The 22,996-nt window shown below is 38.5% G+C and overlaps 1 protein-coding gene across 1 annotated transcript in view; it reads left to right on the forward strand.

The window, feature by feature from the left end:
- Nucleotides 1-22,996, forward strand: part of myh14 (myosin, heavy chain 14, non-muscle) — a 66,931-nt gene that overhangs the window by 21,452 nt on the left and 22,483 nt on the right. Inside the window, 26 exon segments of the mRNA XM_051957214.1 lie at nt 58-172; nt 2,995-3,042; nt 6,065-6,157; nt 6,235-6,298; nt 6,727-6,825; nt 7,413-7,556; nt 8,162-8,376; nt 8,453-8,605; nt 8,985-9,158; nt 9,544-9,717; nt 9,803-9,917; nt 12,136-12,341; nt 13,016-13,137; nt 13,270-13,339; nt 14,004-14,164; nt 15,976-16,084; nt 16,805-16,883; nt 16,886-17,041; nt 17,044-17,139; nt 17,643-17,779; nt 17,859-17,982; nt 19,071-19,180; nt 19,182-19,272; nt 19,342-19,420; nt 19,422-19,532; nt 20,400-20,543. Coding sequence (XP_051813174.1) covers nt 58-172; nt 2,995-3,042; nt 6,065-6,157; nt 6,235-6,298; nt 6,727-6,825; nt 7,413-7,556; nt 8,162-8,376; nt 8,453-8,605; nt 8,985-9,158; nt 9,544-9,717; nt 9,803-9,917; nt 12,136-12,341; nt 13,016-13,137; nt 13,270-13,339; nt 14,004-14,164; nt 15,976-16,084; nt 16,805-16,883; nt 16,886-17,041; nt 17,044-17,139; nt 17,643-17,779; nt 17,859-17,982; nt 19,071-19,180; nt 19,182-19,272; nt 19,342-19,420; nt 19,422-19,532; nt 20,400-20,543 — 3,189 coding nt within the window.

Raw genomic sequence — 22,996 nt, forward strand, 5'->3', positions numbered from 1 at the left:
GTGATATTGTATTTATTGTGTTCCTCATGTAGTTTTGTGTCACTCTGAATTTTACAGAGGAGAGTCTGGAGCTGGAAAAACAGAAAACACAAAGAAGGTCATCCAGTATCTGGCTCATGTTGCTTCGTCCCATAAAAGCGGAACTCTGGGCAGGAACAAGGAACCTGTGCAGGTGTGTTACCAAAATAAAACATGTAAGGAGATGAAGGGCTTCCTAGGAGCTTTCAATAAATATTCTGTTATTTTTATTGATTTATTCTGTAATATGTGAAATTATCAAAATTCTAACTTTGCTATTGTTAAATTTCTGTTTTCATGACAGCAAACCAGCAGTTAAAAATGTATCATCTTCCCTGTAAAAGGTTAACAAACTACCTTTAGGTTAAGCTAATAACACCATGCTATATTAGCTACCTGTATCACTACCTAACCAACTAGATGATGTTAGTTAAGCTAATAATGTTTTTTATTATTAGCTTGCTGAAGCACTAGCTAACAGACTAGCTTATTTTAGTTAAGCTAATCATGTTGTGCTATATCAACCTGTTGTAGCATTAGCAAACAAACTAGCTGATTTTAGGTTAAGCTAATAATTCTTTTTATTCGCTTGCTGAAACACTTGCTAACAAGCTAGCTGATTTTAGCTAAGCTACTAATGTTGCACTATGATAACTTGCTTTAGCTTTAGTTTACAAAGTACCTGATTTTAAGTTAAGCTCATGCTGTTTTTCCATATCAAGTCACTTTAGCACAAGCTAATAAACTAGCTGATTTTAAGTTAAACTAAGAATGCTTTGTTACACTAGCCTGCTGCAGCACTAGCTAATTTTACATAAGCTAGTATTGTTTTTCTATGTTAGCTTGCTCCAACACTAGCTGATTTTAGATTGAGCCAATAATGTTTTGCTATTTTATCTCGCTGTATCACTGGCTAACAGATAAACTGCTTTTATGTTCATAATGTCTTGCTGTGTTAACTTACTGTAGCACTAGCTAACCAGCTGACTTTACATTAGGCTAATAATGTTATGCTGTATTACAGTGCTTTAGCACTGGCTAACAAACTAGCTGATTAAGGGTTAAGCTAATATTTCTGCTGTATCAGGATGCCATAGCTTTAGCTAACAAACTAGCAAAATTTTAACTAAGTTTTCTGCTAGCTAGCTTGGATTCTTTGCCACTTTTGGCTAAACAACCCCGCATACTTGACATGTTTTTGTCATGAATTTCATTGATAATAAAGTTATAACTTTTGTCCTACAAGTCACTAAATTGTATTTTAACTGGCAGTAATCAAATAATTTTTAATGCATACAAAAAACTATTCCTGCATGTTTTGTCTTGTCCACCTAATTAACTGAAAGAACAAAAGAACTCGTTCAGTTTTTGGCATATTTAGAATATTTTCACCTGATTGTCAGACATTGTGACTGAGAACTGAAGCAGTTTTATTGTTCTTACAGAAAACAGGAGATGCAGTTCTTACTGCTTTTTTACACCCAAAGCACGCTTTAACCCTGAAGGAACAGCTGATTTAAACCGGCTTCTCCACGCAACCGATCGGGCTGAACAATCTGAGGAAAATATCTGATCTTTTCCAACTGATCTGACAAGCTTCTGTTTAGTATTCGCCGTGTAATAGCAGGCAGACAGATGTAGATATTATCTCTGAATCACTTTAACCCTGCATGATGATTGTGTTTGATGGTACAGTGATTAATTATTTTTTATTTAACCTTTAACTGTTATATATCTGTAATCTGATTATTTATGCTGCTGCCTTTTTTCCTGCTTAAATAACAGTGAAATAGAATAAATAGACTCAAACATGTGACAGGGTTTCAGCACATCCAGCAAAAGTGTGACGTGAATTTGCCAAATAATCGGCAACACAGTTTAAAGTCTGAGTCAGTCTAGCTTTATAATGTTAATTGCTGGGTTAGCATTTTGCTAATTGCATCGCTCAGTTTCTTATTCAGCCCTAATTTACCATATAGTCATTAAAAAAAATGCTACAGCAAGCTAATATGGCAAAAGCATCATTAGCCTTCCATTAAATTAGCTAGTTTATTTACTAGAGCTACAGCAAGCTAATATAGCAAAATTATTAGCTTACCTAGAATCCGCTAGTTTGCTAGCTCGAGCTATAGCAAGCTGATAAGGCAAAATTATTAGCTAAACCTAGCATCAGCTAGATCTTCTTTGCTAGAGCTACAGTAAGCCAATGTACCAAAAATTATTAGCTTAATGTAAAATCAGCTAGTTTATGAACAAGTGCTACAGCAAGCTAATATAGCAAAATTATGAGCTAAACCTAGTATCACCTAGTTTGTTAGCTAGTGCTACGGCAAACTAATATAGCAAAATTATTAGCTTAACGTAAAATCAGCTAGTTTACTAGCTAGTGCTATGGCAAGCTAATATAGCAAAAATTATTAGCTAAATCTAGTATCAGCTAGTTTGTTAGCTAGTGCTACCACATGCTCAGATAGCAAAATTATTATCCCAGTGTAAAATTATCTAGTTTGCTAATTAGTGCTACGGCCAGCTAATATGGCAGAAGCATTATTAGCTTCTGCTAGTTTGTTAGCTAGTGCTGCAGAAAGCTAATATAATAATAGAATTCGTAAAATAATCAGCAAAACAGTTTAAATTCTGAGTCAGACTAGCTTTAGAATCTTAATTGCTGGATTAGCATTTTGCTAATTGCATTGCTCAGTTACTTATTCAGCCCTAATTTAGCATATTGTCTTTTAAAAAATGTTATATATTTTCACATATTTCCATTGTTTAAACAGTTAAGTGATAAAAGCGCATCTTTTCTCATGTTTCAGGTGTAATTCTTGTTCTAGAGAGTGGATTTTATGTTCTTAAGCTCTTTCTGCCAGTTTTTTCTCTTTTTCTTCTTGATGTCAGCATAATTTCTGACGTTCTTTCCCTGCTGCCTTCATTCCTCTGCCTCCTTTCCTTTCCTTTCTCTGCCTCTTCGTTCAGATGGACGGTTCTCGGTCTCTAACCAGAGGCAGCTCTCTGGCCAGCAGGGTGAGCTCATCCCGCCGTCCTTTACTTCCTGTCCTATTTCCTGCTTTAACGACTAACTGCTCCTCATTAACAGTCAGACCCTTTAACTGTACACTTTATTTCTGTGTGCTGTTTTCTTTGTTGTTACTGTGATTGTTGTCTTATTTGTCCTTTTTTTGTCTCATCCATCCATATGTTCACCACCTAATCAACTCATTTCTGTCCGCAATTCTGCAGAGTTTACAGTATGTGAGTATGACAGTATTCAGAAACTTTGGGTTTACTGGTGGGGAGACGTGGAGGATGTTTGGACGACAGCATCTCAGGAAATATTTTGCTGTGCAGCATTAATTCTTCTCTATATGTACTCTTTAAAGCAGGGGTGTCAGACCCCTCTTAGTCCAGGTTCCACATACAGTCCAGTTTGATCTCTAGTGATCCAGTAAAACCAGTAAAAACTGGAACTGAATCATAGAGGATTTACTGGAGAATCAAAAATGACAGAACTCAGACAAAAACAAGACAAAATATTTCAAAAATTAGACACAAAATGATAAAAATAAGACAAAAAAACATAAGCAAGAATAAGAGGAAACAAAACAGCAAAAATGAGAAACAAAATGGTGAAAAAACATGACAAAAAACAAGAAGACAAAAAATTACAAAATTGAGACAAAAGCGAGAAACAGAATGACAAAAAAGAGACAAACGACACAAAACAAAAAAAGAGACAAAAATTTAGACAAAAAAGTTACAAAATCTGTTAAATAGTCCAAAATTGGATTAAAAATTGTCTAAAATGACTAAAAAAACTCTCCAAAATTAGATAAAAAAATTATCCAAATTGACTTAAAATTTGACCAAAATGACTCAAATAATCTAAAATTAAGGATAAATAGTTTAAAATTATGAAAAAATGTCCATAATTACTGAAAAAGTGTCCAAAATGACACTAAATTAGTGAATAAAATGCCACAAAATGGACCTTAAATGACTCAGAACTCGTCCACAAGGACTCAGAGTTTCTAAAATGACATGAAAGCTGTTTTTTCATATTTCATCTCCTCCATAATCAGAGATTATTGATCTACTGTCCAATCCTCCAGATTCTGGATCAGAGACATGAGAGAAATTTCCAGGTTTTTATCTTTAAGAGTTGCTCACATGTTGTCGTCCAAACAGATTGAAATAAAAGCGTGTTTTATTTCTCTTCCTGATGTGATTCTCTGTTTGCACAAAGAGAATCATGTCTTTTCTATCAAATGTTCTGTGTTTCTGGGTTTGTTGTATTCTTTAGATGTCAGGTTTGGTTTCTAGATTCTCTGCGAAGCGTAGCGGCCTCAGGTGTTTGTAGAATCGTGGTTTTAACAACATGGACAGGTGTGTGCAGGTTAAAGGGTGTGGGTGTGTCTCAGTCAATGTGTGCACATTGTTTGCTTTGTGTTGAGTCACGTTAGCCTCCTGCTCCCAGTGTCTGGCTTCAGCAGTGACAGTTTCACAGCATCGCCTGGAATTAGATGTTCATCTGCTGCTGCATCGGCAATGCGACAACCGCAGTCATGCATTGCAGCTAGAGTCAGCCGACATGCAGCTTCCAGCATCGCTCAGTGACGGTGATTCTCAACTAAGTGTTGTTAGTTTACTTTTAAACCCCTGAGCTCCATCTGCACCTCAATTTGAACAGCAATGTAATAGCTCAAAATCTTTATAAATCATTAAAAACGTTTCATTTCTTTTATTTATTTCACAAAAGTAACATTAAATTCAGCTAGTTTGTTAGCTAGTTAGCAAGATCATATAGCAAAACATTATTAGCTTAACCTACAATTAGGTAGTTTGTTAGCTAATGCTACAACAAGGTAATATAGCAAAACATTATTAGCTTAACCTAAAATTAGCTGGTTTGATAGCTAATGCTGCAGAAAGGCAATACTGTAAAACACTGAGCTTAACCTACAATCAGCAAAAGCATTGTTGACTTAACCTTAAGTCAGCTAGTTTGTTAGCTAGTGGTACAGCAAGCTAATATAGAAAAACATTAGCTTAACCTAAAAGTAGCTGATTTGTTAGCCAGTGCTGCAATAAGCAAATACCATAAAAATTATTAGCTTTTTCTACAATCAGCAAAAGGATTGTTACCTTAACTTGAAGTCAGCTAGTTTGTTAGCTAGTGGTACAGTAAAGTAATACTAGAAAACATTAGCACGTAAATTCAACTAAGCGGCCTTGGATGTCAAGAAAGGTGCTTACAAATAAATTAGTATTAACTCATTTTTTAGCTAGTGCTACAGCCCGATAATGTATCAGAACATTATTAGCGTTCCATTAAATTAGCTAGTTTTTGTTTTTTGCTAGAGCTACAGCTAGCAAAATTATTAGCTTAACATAAAAGCAGCTAATATGTTTGATAGTATTACAGCCTGCTAATATAACAAAACATTATTAGCTTTACCTAAAATCAGCTAATTTTCCATTAAATTAGCTGTTTTTTTTTTTGCTGGAGCTACAGTAAGCTAATAGAACATAATTAATAGCTTTACATAAAATCAGCTAGTTTATTAGCTAGTGCTACAGTCAGCTAATAGAGGAAACATTGTTAGCTTAACATGAAATCAGCTAGTTTAGCAGGTGCTATGAATGCATATTGATGTGTGATGAGTGAATTTTTTCAGATTTCATCTTTTTTTGGGGGGGAAATGAAAGGTATAAATTTTGTAATTTTTAAATGAAGAACACACGCCTTTCATACCTGTTGGCAGGTTCAGGGTTCAGAGGGTTAAAAGTGTGAGCAAAATTTAAATTATAACATATATGTAATGATTATCTGAAAAAGGAGTTTTTATTATCTTGCGTTGAGAATCATCTGTTCGAGGGTCGGATAATGTGTTTGGAGATGAAACGCTTCAGTTTGTGTCGTTTTGTTTTCACGGATGAGTCATGAGCGTTGAGTTTTACATAATGGCTGATCTGCTGAAGTCAGAGAGGACCTTAGGGTTGATGATGATGATGATGAAGCTGATCTGAGATCTGCTGTGTGTCTCAGGGTGAACTGGAGCGCCAGCTGCTGCAGGCCAATCCCATCCTGGAGGCCTTCGGAAACGCTAAGACCGTCAAGAACGACAACTCGTCCAGATTTGTGAGACTAGATTCGTGTTTACTGAAAGCTCTCTGATCAGTTAAGCCAGAAATTAACTAAAACTTCTTCGTTTTCAGGGTAAATTCATCCGTATTAACTTTGATGTGGCTGGATACATCGTTGGTGCCAACATTGAAACCTGTATCCTTTAACCCTGTAGAGCCCAACATAGCGCATTGTTAGCTTAACGTAAAAGCAGCTAGTTTGTTAGCTAGTGCTACAGCCTGCTAATATAACAAAACATTATTAGCTTAACCTAAAATTAGCTAGTTTAGCGAGTGGTATGATTGTATATTGATTGGCTGTAGATGTGAAACCTCTTTTTGCATATAAAATCTGGGGAATTAGACGAACATTACTGGATGTATTATTTCTAAATTACTAGAAATATTCTAAGAATAAAGTGTAATTTTTGCGATAAAGTGTTCATCAATTGAAATTTACATGCAGGCTAACATATTCTCATAATAAAAGACTGATCTACACAGACAGAATTACTGGAAGCAGACCAGAATTAAAGCGTAATTTCAGTCATTTTAGCGGTAGTTTCCTTGACTGCATGAATCCAGACCTCCTGGAAAAGTCTCGAGCTACACGTCAGGCCAAAGATGAGAGGACCTTCCACATCTTCTACCAGCTGCTGTGTGGAGCCACAGATGAAACCAGAGGTGAGAGAAGAACCATCAAAAAAGATGAGCCGGTTTTACTCCAGTAATGACTAAAAATAAAACATGCAGCTCTTAACATGATCAGACTGCCACCCCGTGGACATTAACGGTACTGCTGATTACCAGAATGTTATTTGTGTTTTTACTATGTCTTCTTGTTATTTTCTGTCTTGTTTTTGTCTCGTAATAATAATAATAATGGATTAGATTTATGTAGCGCTTCACAATGGATCCATCATTCATTCACTCACACATTCTCACTCTGGTGGTGGTAAACTACATTTGTAGCCACAGCTGCCCTGGGGCAGACTGATGGAAGCGTGGCTGTTAATCCACGCCTACGGCCCCTCTGACCACCACCAACATTCACACACATTCATACACCAGTGTGAGAGCACTGGTGTATGAATGCGTGTGTCTCGTTTTTGAGTATAACAGATACCTCTTCAGAGATATTTTCTCAGGTCACCAGTTTCTTCCAGAGTTTTCTAGAAACGACCCACCGGCTCGTCTTCCTCCAGTGACATTAAATGCTGTAAATCATTTTCACGACTTTCTAACCTAAATCTCTTCGTTTCCTCGTCCAGCCGACCTGCTCCTCGGTACTGCAGACGAGTATCGGTTCCTCAGCGGCGGTTCCATCCCTGTTCCTGGTCAGAGCGACTCGGAGAACTTCACCCAGACCATGGACTCCATGACCATAATGGGCTTCACCCCTGAGGAGCTGCTCTGTAAGAGAAACACAACGAACATCTGTTTGTCATTATTTTCCAAGTGTTAGACGCCGAAAACCCAAATGCTTTTAGTCTGGTCCAGATCGTACTTTTGGGATGACAAACTACAGAATATTTAGAGATTGGAGATCATCACTTCCATGTTTCCTTGTTAAGAGACCAGACTGGTAGGAAGGAACAGCTAACATTTTTCTCTTGTCCACCCCGCTGATGAGCAAACTGAGTTTCCAATAAACACTTAGAATCTAATTTAAATCTACTTTTATTGGTTTTATTTTTTCATTCATGTCTCTGTAATTGTGGGAACATTTTTTAATCAACATAATATTGTGAATAATTATTATTATTCATGGAACGTTTCCCACAACATGTTAGCAGGACCTGGTGATGATATTTCTGTCCTTTCGTGTCTCGTTTTTGTTGTTTTCTGTCTTGTTTTTGTTGTCGGTCTTGTTTTTGTTGTTGTTTTTGTCATTTTGTCTCATGTTTTTGTCATTTTGTAAAGTCTTGCTGGTATCATGTATGACCTTCATGCTGTGATTTTTGCTGAACCCTGACTGAAATGGTGATCTAAACCTTCCTTACCTTCTGTCCTTCTGTAGCCATGCTGAAGGTGATCTCCGCTGTGCTCCAGTTTGGAAACATCTCCTTCATGAAGGAGAAGAACCAGGACCAGGCCTCGATGCCTGACAACACGGCGGCCCAGAAGCTGTGCCACCTGCTGGGCATCAACGTGTTGGAGTTCACCCGTGCCATCCTGACGCCGCGGATCAAAGTGGGCCGGGAGTACGTCCAGAAGGCCCAGACCAAAGAGCAGGTTGGCCTTCATTGTCCAGGTGGAGCAGCTTTAACCCCCGTGAAGCATTTCTGACTGGCTCTACCTCCTCTTTCAGGCTGACTTTGCGGTGGAGGCGTTGGCGAAGGCGACGTACGAGCGTCTGTTCCGGTGGTTGGTTCACCGGATCAACAGAGCTCTGGACCGGAGGCAGAGACAAGGAGCTTCGTTCATTGGCATCCTGGACATCGCAGGGTTCGAGATCTTCCAGGTTTGTTCGTTTTACTACACCCCGAATCATCACAGTTTTGTTTTTAAATATGCTCTGATTTGCCTAAAAAAAGTTATGATGTAAAATCTGTCAGTTCTTAAAGATGTGAAATTTTTGCTCTGTATATTAAATACTTTCCACAGTAACTTCAGGGACAGAAGAGCAGCAACATCTGCATTATTCCAAATCACATCTTCAGCTTCCTTCTGCTCCACCGTCTCTTCATGATCATAAATATATAAAATGGTATCTGTAAAGATTCAGCTTCATATATCAGGTCCTTTTATCCAGAGTGCTGACCTAAGCGAGTACATTTTCTTCCACAGTTTCTATTGAATTTATCGTGAGTTCTTACCTTCCTTGAATCCCTCCTGTGCAGCTGAATTCCTTCGAGCAGCTCTGCATCAACTACACCAACGAGAAGCTGCAGCAGCTCTTCAATCACACCATGTTCATCCTGGAGCAGGAGGAGTACCAGCGGGAAGGAATTGAGTGGAACTTCATCGACTTCGGTCTGGACCTGCAGCCCTGCATCGACCTCATCGAGAGGCCGGTACGTCAACACTCAATATTTATTATTATTATTATTGATAAAACAAGTGTTGGCTGCTGAGGGGGTCATGGGAGTTGGACCTGCCAGTCTACATGCGTTTGTGGATCTGGAAAAGGTCTACAGCCATGTACCCCGAGTATGGGGCACCAGGATCACTGATCCGAGACATTTGGTCCCTGTACAACCAAAGGTAGAGCTGTGTCGGCATACTGAACACCAGGTCAGACTGGTTTCCAGTGAGTGTTGGACTCCTCCAGGGCTGCCCCTTTATCTCCGAATCTGTTTGTGGTCTTCATGGAACAAAAATCAGAATGTGAACAGAATTTCTCTCATGAACTCCACATTTCTCCAGGTTTTCTCAGTAACTTCTACCCTAACCCTCCAGGCTCATCCTCCCGGCGTTCTGGCGCTGCTGGACGAGGAGTGCTGGTTCCCCCGGGCGACGGACCGGTCCTTCGTGGAGAAGCTGTCGGCTGAGCAGGGCGGCCACCCCAAGTTCTTCAAGTCCAAGCAGCCGCGAGGAGAAGCTGACTTCTCCATCATCCACTACGCCGGAAAGGTAACTTCTCTTCATTCTACCTTTTAATCTGTCAAACAGACATCCTGCAGGTGAGTTCAGCGCTGTGATCATGTGACCTCCTCAGGTGGACTACAAGGCTGATGATTGGCTGGTGAAGAACATGGACCCTCTGAACGACAACGTGGCGTCGCTGCTCCACCAGTCGTCCGATCACTTCGTCTCAGAACTTTGGAAGGAAGGTGAGACGTTTGCTTGTTACCTGCTGTGTTCGTTAAATGCAGTTTTATTAATCTCTACAGCCGTGCACGTAAAAACCAGGCACGCGCACGCTCGCGGAACAAAACCCTCAAATCACACGACTGACTTTGAGACTTTAGAGGCAGCTGAAAACTCCTCCTTTTAACTGATTATGTGAGTCGTATTGATTGATTATTGCAGCTAGTGATTGATTAATTACATCCGCTGCTTTTATTAATAATTTAAATTCATAAATTGATGGCGGTCATTTTGGATGTTTCGCCATGAAACAGGAAGTGCTGTGTAACCAGCCTGAACATGCTCCAATCTGCCTCAGATTCTGCATGTGTGATCCGAGTCCGGCCCTCATCACATCCATAGACCAAAATACACTCTCACTGGCAGCGCCACCTGGTGGACATGCCTGGATTTGCTGACCAGGAAAGATGCATGCTACAACTCCTCTGTTGGTTCCTCTGTTGGGTTGTTTAACTGTTCTGTTGGTTCTTTATTTCCTCTCTTGGTTCTTGAACTCTTCTGCGGGTTCTTTAACTCTTATAGTACTTCTTATAGCACTGTGAGATGGTCAAATCGATGAGCCAAACTGCACGTGGAGGCTGTTTGTCAGCTTGTATCACGTGCACACGCCTGTTTTTTACGTGCACATGTCATGAGACTAATTAAACCTCACAGTTAAATCTTTAATTTGTTGCTTTTGTGGGTTCAATGTTTATAAAAATGTTCAGATATTTGTACTTTTACCCGATGTTCCTGCTCAGTGTTTTCTACCAGTTTTACGAAATCAAGCCTTTTTTTCTGTTGCAAATTAACTTTTCTCTCTTTTCCTTCTCGTCTTCTCCCATTTTTGCTCGTTTCCTCCTCTTTCTCTGCACTAACCGACTCCTGCATCAGACATCCAAACTCTTCCTCGTGTCTACTTCTTTGACTCCTATGCCACTCTGCAGACTAACGGCTCCGACAGTAGGTTCATCCTCCTCCTGCTCCCACTGCACTGCCTTTTTTTTGTTTTGCTTGATTTTCGTGTCGTAATTCCTGCATCGTTTGCGTTTCACTAACTGTGCTGTGATTGCGTGATTCCATTCCTTCTTGTTTTACCACGAAAAGCCACATTCTGGATGACAGAAGCTGGAAAAGCTTTAAAGAGGATTAAATTCAACAGACAACAACCTGAAATTAACTGTTTGGTAAATTTGCATCATTTGAATTAAAAACAAAGTGAACCACACAGCCAGAAATGTGATCCTGAATCAGCTGTAGAGACACTTCAAACAGCAGAATTAGTCCATTGAAATCATCACATTTGTCGAAAAATATCTGCTCAGACATCTCAGGTTCACCTGAAGTTTTTACAGCATAAAATCTGGATATTTATAAAGATATCTGTGAAATTTTGCCTTCATTTATCACATACTTCGAGAGAAAACAAACAAAATCCCCCATCGACCCACTCCCATTAGTGGGTCGATGACATGTAATAAATAAAATTGGATAAAATGGTCCAAAACCACTCAAAATTTCTCCACAATCTGTTAAAATTGGTCTAAAATGACTAAAGAAGTGTCCAAAATTAGACCAAAAATGATCCAAATTGACTAAAAAATTGACCAAAATGACTCAAATAATGTAAAATTGGTATAAATAGTTTTAAATAACTAAAAAACTGTCCATAATTACTGAACAAGTGTCCAAAATGTCACTAAATTAGTGAATAAAACGGCACAAAATAGACCTTAAATGACTCAGAACTCGTCCACAAGAACTTAGTTTCTAAAATGACATGAAAGCTGTTTCCATATTTTATCTCCTCCATAATCAGAGTTTATTGATCTGCTGTCCAATATTCCAGAATCTGGATCAGTGACATGAGGGAAACTTCCAGGTTTTTATCTTTAATGGTTCCTCACATGTTGTCGTTTTATGGGAGAATAATAAACCCGATGGAAGTGAGCTGACGACAGATGTTAAAACATTTTATCAAAAAGATTGATACATGAAGCTAAAATTTCACAGATATCGTTTTAAATGTCAAATTTTATGATTAAAAAAAACTTGAAGTAACTCAGGTGGTTGAGCAGAAGGAACCCGATGTTTTAGATGGAACGACCATGATGTTTCAGAAGATCTGGAGAGCATCATGTCCTGGTGTTGATGTAAGAACTTCTTTGCCTCCTGATAATAAACCAACCTGTTGTGGTGCAGTGGACCGGATCGTGGGTCTGGACCAGGTGTCCTCAGGTGAGAGCAGCGGTCCGGTGACCTTCGGAGCTGCAGGTCTGAAGACCAAGAAGGGGATGTTCAGAACCGTGGGTCAGCTCTACAAAGAATCCCTCACGAAGCTGATGGCCACGCTGAGGAACACCAACCCCAACTTCCTGCGATGCATCATCCCTAACCACGAGAAGAGGGTGAGACAACCAACATCTGCAAACATCTACAAACATTCTCAAACATAACTGCTTTGTTGGTTCCGCTGTTGGTTCTTTATCTGTTCTGTTTGGTTCTTTAACTCTTCTGTCAGTTCTTTAACTGTTCTGTTTAGTTCTTTAACTCTTCTGTCAGTTCTTTAACTGTTCTGTGGGTTCTTTAACTGTTCTGTTTGGTTCTTTATCTGTTCTGTTTGGTTCTTTAACTCTTCTGTCAGTTCTTTAACTGTTCTGTGGGTTCTTTAACTGTTCTGCTTGGTTCTTTATCTGTTCTGTTTGGTTCTTTAACTCTTCTGTTTAGTTCTTTAACTGTTCTGTGGGTTCTTTAACTGTTCTGTGGGTTCTTTAACTGTTCTGTCAGTTCTTTAACTGTTCTGTCAGTTCTTTAACTGTTCTGTTTGGTTCTTTAACTGTTCTGTGGGTTCTTTAACTGTTCTGTTGGTTCTTTAACTGTTCTGTGGGTTCTTTTACTGTTCTGTTGGTTCTTTAACTGTTCTGTGGGTTCTTTAACTGTTCTGTTGGTTCTTTAACTGTTCTTTTGGGTTTTTTTAACATCTCTGTTGGGTTTTTTAACATCTCTGTTGGGTTCTTTAACTGTTTTGTTGGTTTTTTAACATCTCTGTTGGGTTCTTTAACTCTTCTCCTCGTCTCCTCAGGCCGGTAAATTGTCGCCTCACCTGGTTCTGGACCAGCTCAGGTGTAACGGGGTTCTGGAGGGGATCCGGATCTGCAGACAAGGGTTCCCCAACCGGATCCCGTTCCAGGAGTTCCGACAGAGGTGAGTGTTTGAGGTTCTTATTTATATAAGCTGCCTTTCGTAACCATCTGTTGTCTTTCTGTAACACCTGCTGATGAAACCTCCTCTGGTTCCAGCTCTGGTTCTCTCTCATTAAATCTGTTTTTCTTCCAGATATGAGATCTTAACTCCGAATGCGATTCCTCGAACCTTCATGGATGGAAAACAGGCGTCGGAGCTCATGGTGAGTCAATTTAAAGCACTTTAATTCACGAAAAATCCACCGGTTCCCTCCTCAGAATCAGCTGGTTTACTTCACAGATACTCACTGCTGTGTTCAATAACTGATAATGTCTAACTAATCAGAGAGAAAGGTGGAAATAAAGAGGCCAAAACTGTGTCCAAAATATGTATTTTTATAAATAATAATGTGTTAGACTTTTTACAAACTTCATTTAAATGAGCAAAATGTTTTCCATTGATTGTAAGAAGAATTATTAGGGATTAAAAAACAATAAATATTTTTTAACTATTATTTTACAGATTTAAAAAAAAAATTGCAGCTTTTTACATTACAGTTGTAAAACATAGTAATTTACATGTTGACTGTAAAATAATGCCAGCATCAAGCATTTTTTTGAAAAGCATTGTTTTTCAGATATTTGGTGATATTTTATTTTTACCTTTTTGTAAACATTTATTTTTGGCACCTTTTAACCGTTTTTTCTTTACAATGTTTCAGCTATGATTTCTTCAGAGTCAAAATAATTGATTTGCAAAATATTCATAGTTTAAAGGTAAAACTTCAAGTGCTTCGTTAAATACCTTAAAGTTATTGTAGACACAGAATCAGCTGGTTGTGAGGTGGTCAGAGGAAACTGACTCTGATATTTACTGTTCTGGTTCAGATCCGGGCTCTGGAGTTGGATCACAACCTGTTCAGGGTCGGTCAGAGTAAAGTCTTCTTCAGAGCCGGAGTTCTGGCTCATTTGGAGGAAGAACGAGACCTGAAGATCACCGACACCATCATTCGATTCCAGAGTGCCTCCAGAGGCTTCCTGGCTCGCAAGTAAGAATAAAACCATTATCAGACCACAGGAAGTAAGACTAAAACCATTATCAGACCAAAGGAAGTAAGACTAAACCATTATCAGACCAAAGGAAGTAAGACTAAAACCATTATCAGACCACAGGAAGTAAGACTAAAACCATTATCAGACCACAGGAAGTAAGACTAAAACCATTATCAGACCACAGGAAGTAAGACTAAAACCATTATCAGACCAAAGGAAGTAAGACTAAAACCATTATCAGACCAAAGGAAGTAAGACTCAAACCATTATCAGACCACAGGAAGTAAGACTCAAACCATTATCAGACCACAGGAAGTAAGACTCAACCATTATCAGACCACAGGAAGTAAGACTAAACCATTATCAGACCAAAGGAAGTAAGACTCAAACCATTATCAGACCAAAGGAAGTAAGACTCAAACCATTATCAGACCAAAGGAAGTAAGACTCAAACCATTATCAGACCACAGGAAGTAAGACTAAACCATTATCAGACCAAAGGAAGTAAGACTAAAACCATTATCAGACCAAAGGAAGTAAGACTAAAACCATTATCAGACCACAGGAAGTAAGACTAAAACCATTATCAGACCACAGGAAGTAAGACTAAAACCATTATCAGACCACAGGAAGTAAGACTAAAACCATTATCAGACCAAAGGAAGTAAGACTAAAACCATTATCAGACCAAGGAAGTAAGACTCAAACCATTATCAGACCACAGGAAGTAAGACTCAAACCATTATCAGACCAAAGGAAGTAAGACTCAAACCATTATCAGACCAAAGGAAGTAAGACTAAAACCATTATCAGACCACAGGAAGTAAGACTAAAACCATTATCAGACCAAAGGAAGTAAGACTAAAACCATTATCAGACCAAAGGAAGTAAGACTAAAACCATTATCAGACCAAAGGAAGTAAGACTCAAACCATTATCAGACCACAGGAAGTAAGACTAAAACCATTATCAGACCAAAGGAAGTAAGACTAAAACCATTATCAGACCAAAGGAAGTAAGACTAAAACCATTATCAGACCACAGGAAGTAAGACTAAAACCATTATCAGACCAAAGGAAGTAAGACTAAAACCATTATCAGACCAAAGGAAGTAAGACTCAAACCATTATCAGACCACAGGAAGTAAGACTAAAACCATTATCAGACCACAGGAAGTAAGACTAAAACCATTATCAGACCACAGGAAGTAGACTAAACCATTTCAGACCAAAGGAAGTAAGACTAAAACCATTATCAGACCACAGGAAGTAAGACTAAAACATTATCAGACCACAGGAAGTAAGACTCAAAACCATTATCAGGACCAAAAGGAAGTAAGACTCAAACCATTATCAGACCAAAGGAAGTAAGACTCAAACCATTATCAGACCAAAGGAAGTAAGACTCAACCATTATCAGACCAAAGGAAGTAAGACTAAAACCATTATCAGACCAAAGGAAGTAAGACTAAAACATTATCAGACCACAGGAAGTAAGACTAAAACCATTATCAGACCAAAGGAAGTAAGACTAAAACCATTATCAGACCAAAGGAAGTAAGACTCAACCATTATCAGACCAAAGGAAGTAAGACTTCAAACCATTATCAGACCAAAGGAAGTAAGACTAAACCATTATCAGACCAAAGGAAGTAAGACTCAAACCATTATCAGACCACAGGAAGTAAGACTAAAAACCATTATCAGACACAGGAAGTAAGACTAAAACCATTATCAGACCACAGAATATCAGAATAAGTCTTTAAAGTTCGTGTGTCTTGAATCTTTTCCGTCTTGTCGTATCTCAGAGCTTTCATGAAGAAGCAGCAGCAGCTCAGCGCTCTCAGAGTGATGCAGAGGAACTGTGCAGCTTATCTCAAACTCAGGAACTGGCAGTGGTGGCGACTGTTCACTAAGGTAACGTCATTACAACATCAACCACAACGTGAACACAACGTGACACATCAACATGTCCACACAATGTAAACACAATGTAAACTCGTCAACACGTCCCACAACAGTGTCTATACTTAATTTCTGACTGAACTACAGGCTGTCGGTGCTGCGTTCAAGAACCGCTGGAAAGTGAAAATCTGCCCATTCAGTTTTTTCTGTTTATCGGTCTAATAAATGGTGTTATTTATTGATTTTAAGGGTTAGTAAACAAATTATTTTAGATATATTGATGTTTTGTTTGTTTTTCTTTTCTTTGAAGAATCTACTAAAATGCTTTATTGGCAAGTAAATTTTTAGTAGGTTTTAAAATACAAATAATTTCTTTATTTATTTTTATTTTCTGGTAATCTTATTTGTGTTTTTCTTTATTTTTTAAAACCAAAGGTGAATTTAAATACATTTTTCTTCTTTAGTTTTTTTATTTCTCTATTTGTATTAATTTATGTTTTTGTGATTTACTCAAGCTTTTTATAATTTTTTTAAAACAAATTTATTTAATACTAATAATTCCTAATTATTTTCTTAACTTTTCATAATTATCTTTATTTATTTTTGTTTTTCATAGAATCTGGTGCAAATTCATATTTTTAGTGGAGTTTTCTGATGAAGCTACGAGAATAAAAGGGTTTTGATGTGTTCCAGGGACGTTCTCTAGCTACTGTTTGCTGTGGTCTCCTCCAGGTGAAGCCTCTGCTCCAGGTGACCCGGCAGGACGAGGAGATCCAGGTGAGGGAGGCCGAGCTGCAGAAGGCCAAAGACAGCTGACCCGGGTGGAGGCAGGACTCACGGAGCTGGACAGGAAGCACGTCCAGCTGATGGAGGAGAAGGCGGTGCTGGCCGACCAGCTGCAGCCGAGGCCGAGCTGTTCGCCGAGGGCCGAGGAGATGAGGGCCAGGCTGGCCAGCAGGAAGCAGGAGCTGGAGAGGTCCTGGGGGAGCTGGAGAGCCGGCTGGAGGAGGAGGAGGAGAGGGGCGTCCAGATGAGCAACGAGAAGAAGAGATGCAGCAGAACATCAGGTGAGGGTGGAGACACCTGCTGAGGTCCACCATGGAAGTCCACCATGGTAGGTTCTGTTGTAAGAGGACAGAAAACACTAACATTTGTTTACGTTTCTGTAGACCAATCACACTTGTTGTGGGCGAGGCTAAGCAGAAAATGCAGCTTTGATGTTCCCTCCAGATCAGGGGTGTCGAACTCAGTTCCTGGAGGGCCACTATCCTGCATGTTTTAGATGTTTCCTTCTCCAACACACCGATTCAAATGATCAGGCTCGTTATCAGGCTTCTGCTGAGCTTGATGATGAGATGATCATTTGAATCAGGTGTGTTGGAAGAAGGAACATCTAAAAACATGCAGGATAGTGGCCCTCCAGGAACTGAGTTTGACACCCCTGATCTAGATTCTCCCTCCTTCTTCTTCCTCCTTCTTCTTCCTCCTTCTTCCTCTTTTTCTTGCTGTACTTCCTTTTTCCCTTCAAGAATCTTTGACATCTCCAACTTCCTCTTTCCGTCTGCCTCAGGACTGGAGGAGCAGCTAGAGGAGGAGGAAAGCGCTCGTCAGCGCCTCCTGCTGGAGAAGTCACCCTGGAGACCAAAATCCAAGAGTCTGGAGACGGATCTGCTGACGGCCGTGGAGCAGAGAGACCGACTCTCCAAGGTTTAGACTGAAACAGCGACCGTAGTGACTCGTTAAAATGTTCAGTGTTTAGTTGCTAACCCAGTTTGTGTCTGAGCAGGAGAAGAAGCAGCTGGATGAACGTCTGAGCGAGGTGACCGACCAGCTGACCGAGGAGGAGGAGAAGACCAAGAGTCTGAACAAGCTGAAGAACAAACAGGAAGCCGTCATCGCCGACCTGGAGGGTAAGAACACCAGTAAAGTTGGCCAAAAGGAGACAAAACGCAACTATAATGACTTCAAAATGGTCAAAAATAGCTCAAAAAATGTTGTCAAATAACTCACACCTGTCCAAAATGACTCAAAAGTGTGACTGCTGAGTGATTCTGGATGAATTTTAAGTAATTTCAGATTAATTCTGAGTGATTTAGGGCACATTTCTAATCAGTGTAAAGAGTTTTCTGTCATTTTTGACATACTGTGGACAATTTGTCCTCCTTTAGGATAAAGTCTGAATCATTTTTCACATAATATGAATCTTTTTGGATGAATTTCCAGTAATTTTGGACATTTTTTGAGCCATCGGAGACGATGTTTTGTCATATTGGACACATTTTGTTGAATGACTCGTTAAAAAAAAGATTCAGACATAAGAATGTGTCAAAAGCATGTCCTAAACTTAATGCTGATGTTGGTCCCTGATCTTTTCATTTTTGTTTGGCTAAAGATAAAAAACAGAAAATCATCCAAAATTATTTTTATAAACTTTTCAGAATCACTCAGAATTCATCCAAAATGACTCTAAATGGCAAAATGTCGTCTCAAATGACTCAAAAAATGTCCAAAATGACTGAAAACTGTCCCAAGGTTACTGGAAATTCATTCAAAATGACTCATGAAATATGAAAAATGTATTCAGACTTTTTCCTAAATGAGGACAAATGTGTCCAAAGTTTGTCCGCAACGCCTCAAAATATGTCAAGAATGACATTAAACTCTTTAAACTGATTAGAAATGTATCCTAAATGACTCAAAATTCATCCTAAATGACAAATCATTGTCTCAGATGACTCAAAAAATGTCCAGAATTACTTGAAATTCATCCAGAATGACTCATAATATGTGAGAAATGACAGAAAGCATTTCAAACTGATCCTAATGTGTCTTAAATGACTCAAAATTCATCTGAAATAACTTTCTAAAGGAACGGTTGAAATGGGCCGGTTTCTTTTCTAAACTCTCTGGGATTATCTGTGGGAGGATGTTTCTGGAGCAGAGACTGATTCCTGATCAGTTTCTACAGACGTCTAAACTGTGATGTTTGAACCTCCAGAGCGTCTGAAGAGGGAGGAGCAGGGCCGTCTGGAGCAGGAGAAGTGGAGAGGAGGATGGAGAGCGAGTCTCCTGGAGGCCCAGGAGCAGCTGTCTGACCTGGGGCTTGCTGGCTGCAGAGCTGAGGGGCAGTCTGGCCCAGAAGGAGAAGGAGATCACCACCCTGCAGGGCCGGTAGGACTCCTCAACATCTGCTGCATCTGGTCCCTGGTGGAGGTATGAGGCTGGATCTTCTAATCCATTGTGTTTCCTTCAGGTTGGAGAGGAAGGAGCCCGGAGAGCGAAGCTCAGAGATCTCTGAGGAGCTCTGTCTCAGGTTTCAGAGCTGAAGGAGGAGGTGGAGAACGAACGAGATGAGAGAACGAGCAGAAAAACAGAGACGAGACCTTGGAGAGGAGCTGGAGGCTCTGAGGACGGAGTTAGAAGATACTCTGGACACCACGGCCGCTCAGCAGGAGCTCCGGTAAGAAGACGGATCAGAATTTAAAATCATTTTAGACTCTGGATCTGGAAAAGAAGAAGGAAAATTAACGTAACACGCTCTCCTCTTAACTCTTTAATACAGTGACATAAAGTACGAATATATTCAAGATGTTGAAATTACTCAAAATCTGGACAAAATGCCTTAAAAAATATGTCCAGAAATGATAAAAATGTGTCAAAGATTAGTTTGAGAATTGTCCAAAATGAAAAAGATGTCACAGATTTTGTCCAAAATGACAAAAACATCTACAAGCTTGGTAGAAAAAAATGTGTATAATGGACTAAAAAAAATTTGTCCAAAATGATAAAAACATTAACAATTGGTCAAAAATGTTCAAAATATTTCAAAACCTGTATTTGTTCATATTTGTTCAAAATGACTGAATATTGAAGAAAACAAAGAAAATTGTGTAGAATAACACGAAAAAGGTCCAAAATGATGCATTATTGGATCCAAAACAACCTGAACATCTACCAGAGGGGTAAAAATAACTGATATCTCATATTGCTTAAATTTGATCTGAATGTCCATGGAGGCGAAAGAAAACAACATTTTTCCTAAATGCGTCCAGGATGAGTAAAAAAAAAAATAATTCAAATCATTTAAAAATTGTACAAAATAACTTAAAATGTGTTCAGAAATGACTGGATTTGTGTTCTAAGATTAGCTAAGAATTGTTCAAAATGAAAAAATGATCTGCAAGATTGGTCAAAAAATGTTTAAAATGACTCAAAATCTGTCCAAAATATCTCAGAATTTGTCCAGAATGTGTCCTAACTCCCGCAGTAACTCAGTGATGAGGATAAATATCTTTTGCATTCTGTTTTTGCATTGCTAAAATCTCAGCTCTCGTCGGGAGGCGGAGCTCAGCGACCTCCAGCGGTGCGTCGAGGAAGAAACTCGACGCCACGAAGCCCAACTTTCAGAGCTGAGAGTGAAACACGGATCTGCCATCGATAACCTGCAGGAGCAGCTGGACAACAGCTGAGAGTGAAACACGGATCTGCCATCGATAACCTGCAGGAGCAGCTGGACAACAGCAAGAGGGTACGAAAGAGATTAAAAACACGTTTAGATACGAAGAAGAGTAAGACAGATTATAAAACACGTTTAGATACGAAGAAGAGTAAGACAGATTATAAAACACGTTTAGATACGAAGAAGAGTACGAAAGAGATTATAAAACACGTTTAGATACGAAGAAGAGTAAGACAGATTATAAAACATGTTTAGATACGAAGAAGAGTACGAAAGAGATCATAAAACACGTTTAGATACGAAGAAGAGTACGAAAGAGATATAAAACACGTTTAGATACGAAGAAGAGTACGAAAGATTATAAAACACGTTTAGATACGAAGAAGAGTAAGACAGATTATAAAGACTGTTTAGATACGAAGAGAAGTACGAAAGAGATCATAAAACACGTTTAGATACGAAGAAGAGTACGAAAGAGATCATAAAACACGTTTAGATCAAAGAAGAGTAACGAAAGAGATCATAAAACATGTTTAGATACGAAGAAGAGTACGAAAGAGATCATAAAACACGTTTAGATACGAAGAGAGTACGAAAGAGATCATAAAACATGTTTAGATACGAAGAAGAGTACGAAAGAGATCATAAAACACGTTTAGATACGAAGAAGAGTAAGACAGATTATAAACACGTTTAGATACGAAGAAGAGTACGAAAGAGATCATAAAACATGTTTAGATACGAAGAAGAGTAAGACAGATATAAAACACGTTTAGATACGAAGAAGAGTACGAAAGAGATCATAAAACATGTTTAGATACGAAGAAGAGTAAGACAGATTATAAACACGTTTAGATACGAAGAAGAGTACGAAAGAGATCATAAAACATGTTTAGATACGAAGAAGAGTAAGACAGATATAAAACATGTTTAGATACGAAGAAGAGTAAGACAGATATAAAACATGTTTAGATACGAAGAAGAGTACGACAGATTATAAAACACGTTTAGATACGAAGAAGAGTACGAAAGAGATCATAAACATGTTTAGAGTACAAAGAAGAGTACGACAGATTATAAAACACGTTTAGATACGAAGAAGAGTACGAAAGGATCATTAAAACATGTTTAGATACGAAGAAGAGTACGAAAGAGATCATTAAAACACGTTTAGATACGAAGAAGAGTAAGACAGAATAAAACACGTTTAGATACGAAGAAAGGTAAGACAGATTATAAAACACGTTTAGATACGAAGAAGAGTAAGACAGATTATAAAAACGTTTAGATACGAAGAAGAGTAAGACAGATTATAAACACGTTTAGATACGAAGAAGAGTAAGACAGATTATAAAACACGTTTAGATACGAAGAAGAGTAAGACAGATTATTAAAACACGTTTAGATTACGAAGAGAGAAGTATGACAGATTATAAAACACGTTTAGATACGAAGAAGAGTAAGACAGATTAAAACATGTTTAGATACGAAGAAGAGTAAGACAGATTATAAAACACGTTTAGATACGAAGAAGAGTAGACAGATTCATAAAACACGTTTAGATACGAAGAAGAGTAAGACAGATTATAAAACACGTTTAGATACGAAGAAGAGTAAGACAGATTATAAAACACGTTTAGATACGAAGAAGAGTAAGACAGATTATAAAACACGTTTAGATACGAAGAGAGTACGACAGATTATAAAACACGTTTAGATACGAAGAAGAGTAAGACAGATATATAAAACATGTTTAGACGTGAAGAAGAGTAAGACAGATTATAAAACACGTTAAACGTTGATGTCGTCCTGCAGGTTAATCTAACCCGTTATAAAGTTTAAAATGTGGAAAAAAATATATTTTCACAGTGAAACTTCTGATGTCCACATTTTCAAATTTTTGGGAATTTTTTGAACAGTTTTTTGGTGGAAAAAAAAATTGTTAAAAAAAGTTTCTCAAAGAACATCACATAAAATCAACCAAAATCCAGCGAATTTCACTGGATTTTGGTTGATTTTTTTTTTTTTGTGAATGCTCTTAAAGAAAACATCAGAAGTTTCACTGATATATATGGAATCACTTTTAGATATTTTTAGGATTTTTTTGAAGATTTTTTGCTCATTTTTTGAAAATATTTTACAAGAATTTTATTGCCAAATTTGGGTAATTTTTTCTTAAGGAATTAAATGGTAAATGGTTGTATTTATAAAGCGCTTTTATCCAAAGCGTTTACATGATACGTCACATTCACACACTGATGGAGGAACGCTGCCATAGAAGGCGCTAACCACACCCACCAGGAGCAGTTAGGGGTTAGGGGTCTGCTCAGGGACACCTCGATATGAACACGACGGGCCAAGGATCGAACCGGCAACCTTCCAGTAACAAGACGCCCACCTCTACCACTGAGCCATGCCGCCCAATTATTGGAATTTTCCTCCTGAGGGTTTTGCAAATTTTCTAA

This window comes from Acanthochromis polyacanthus, chromosome 12 (genome assembly GCF_021347895.1).
Source record: "Acanthochromis polyacanthus isolate Apoly-LR-REF ecotype Palm Island chromosome 12, KAUST_Apoly_ChrSc, whole genome shotgun sequence".
NCBI lineage: Eukaryota > Metazoa > Chordata > Actinopteri > Pomacentridae > Acanthochromis > Acanthochromis polyacanthus.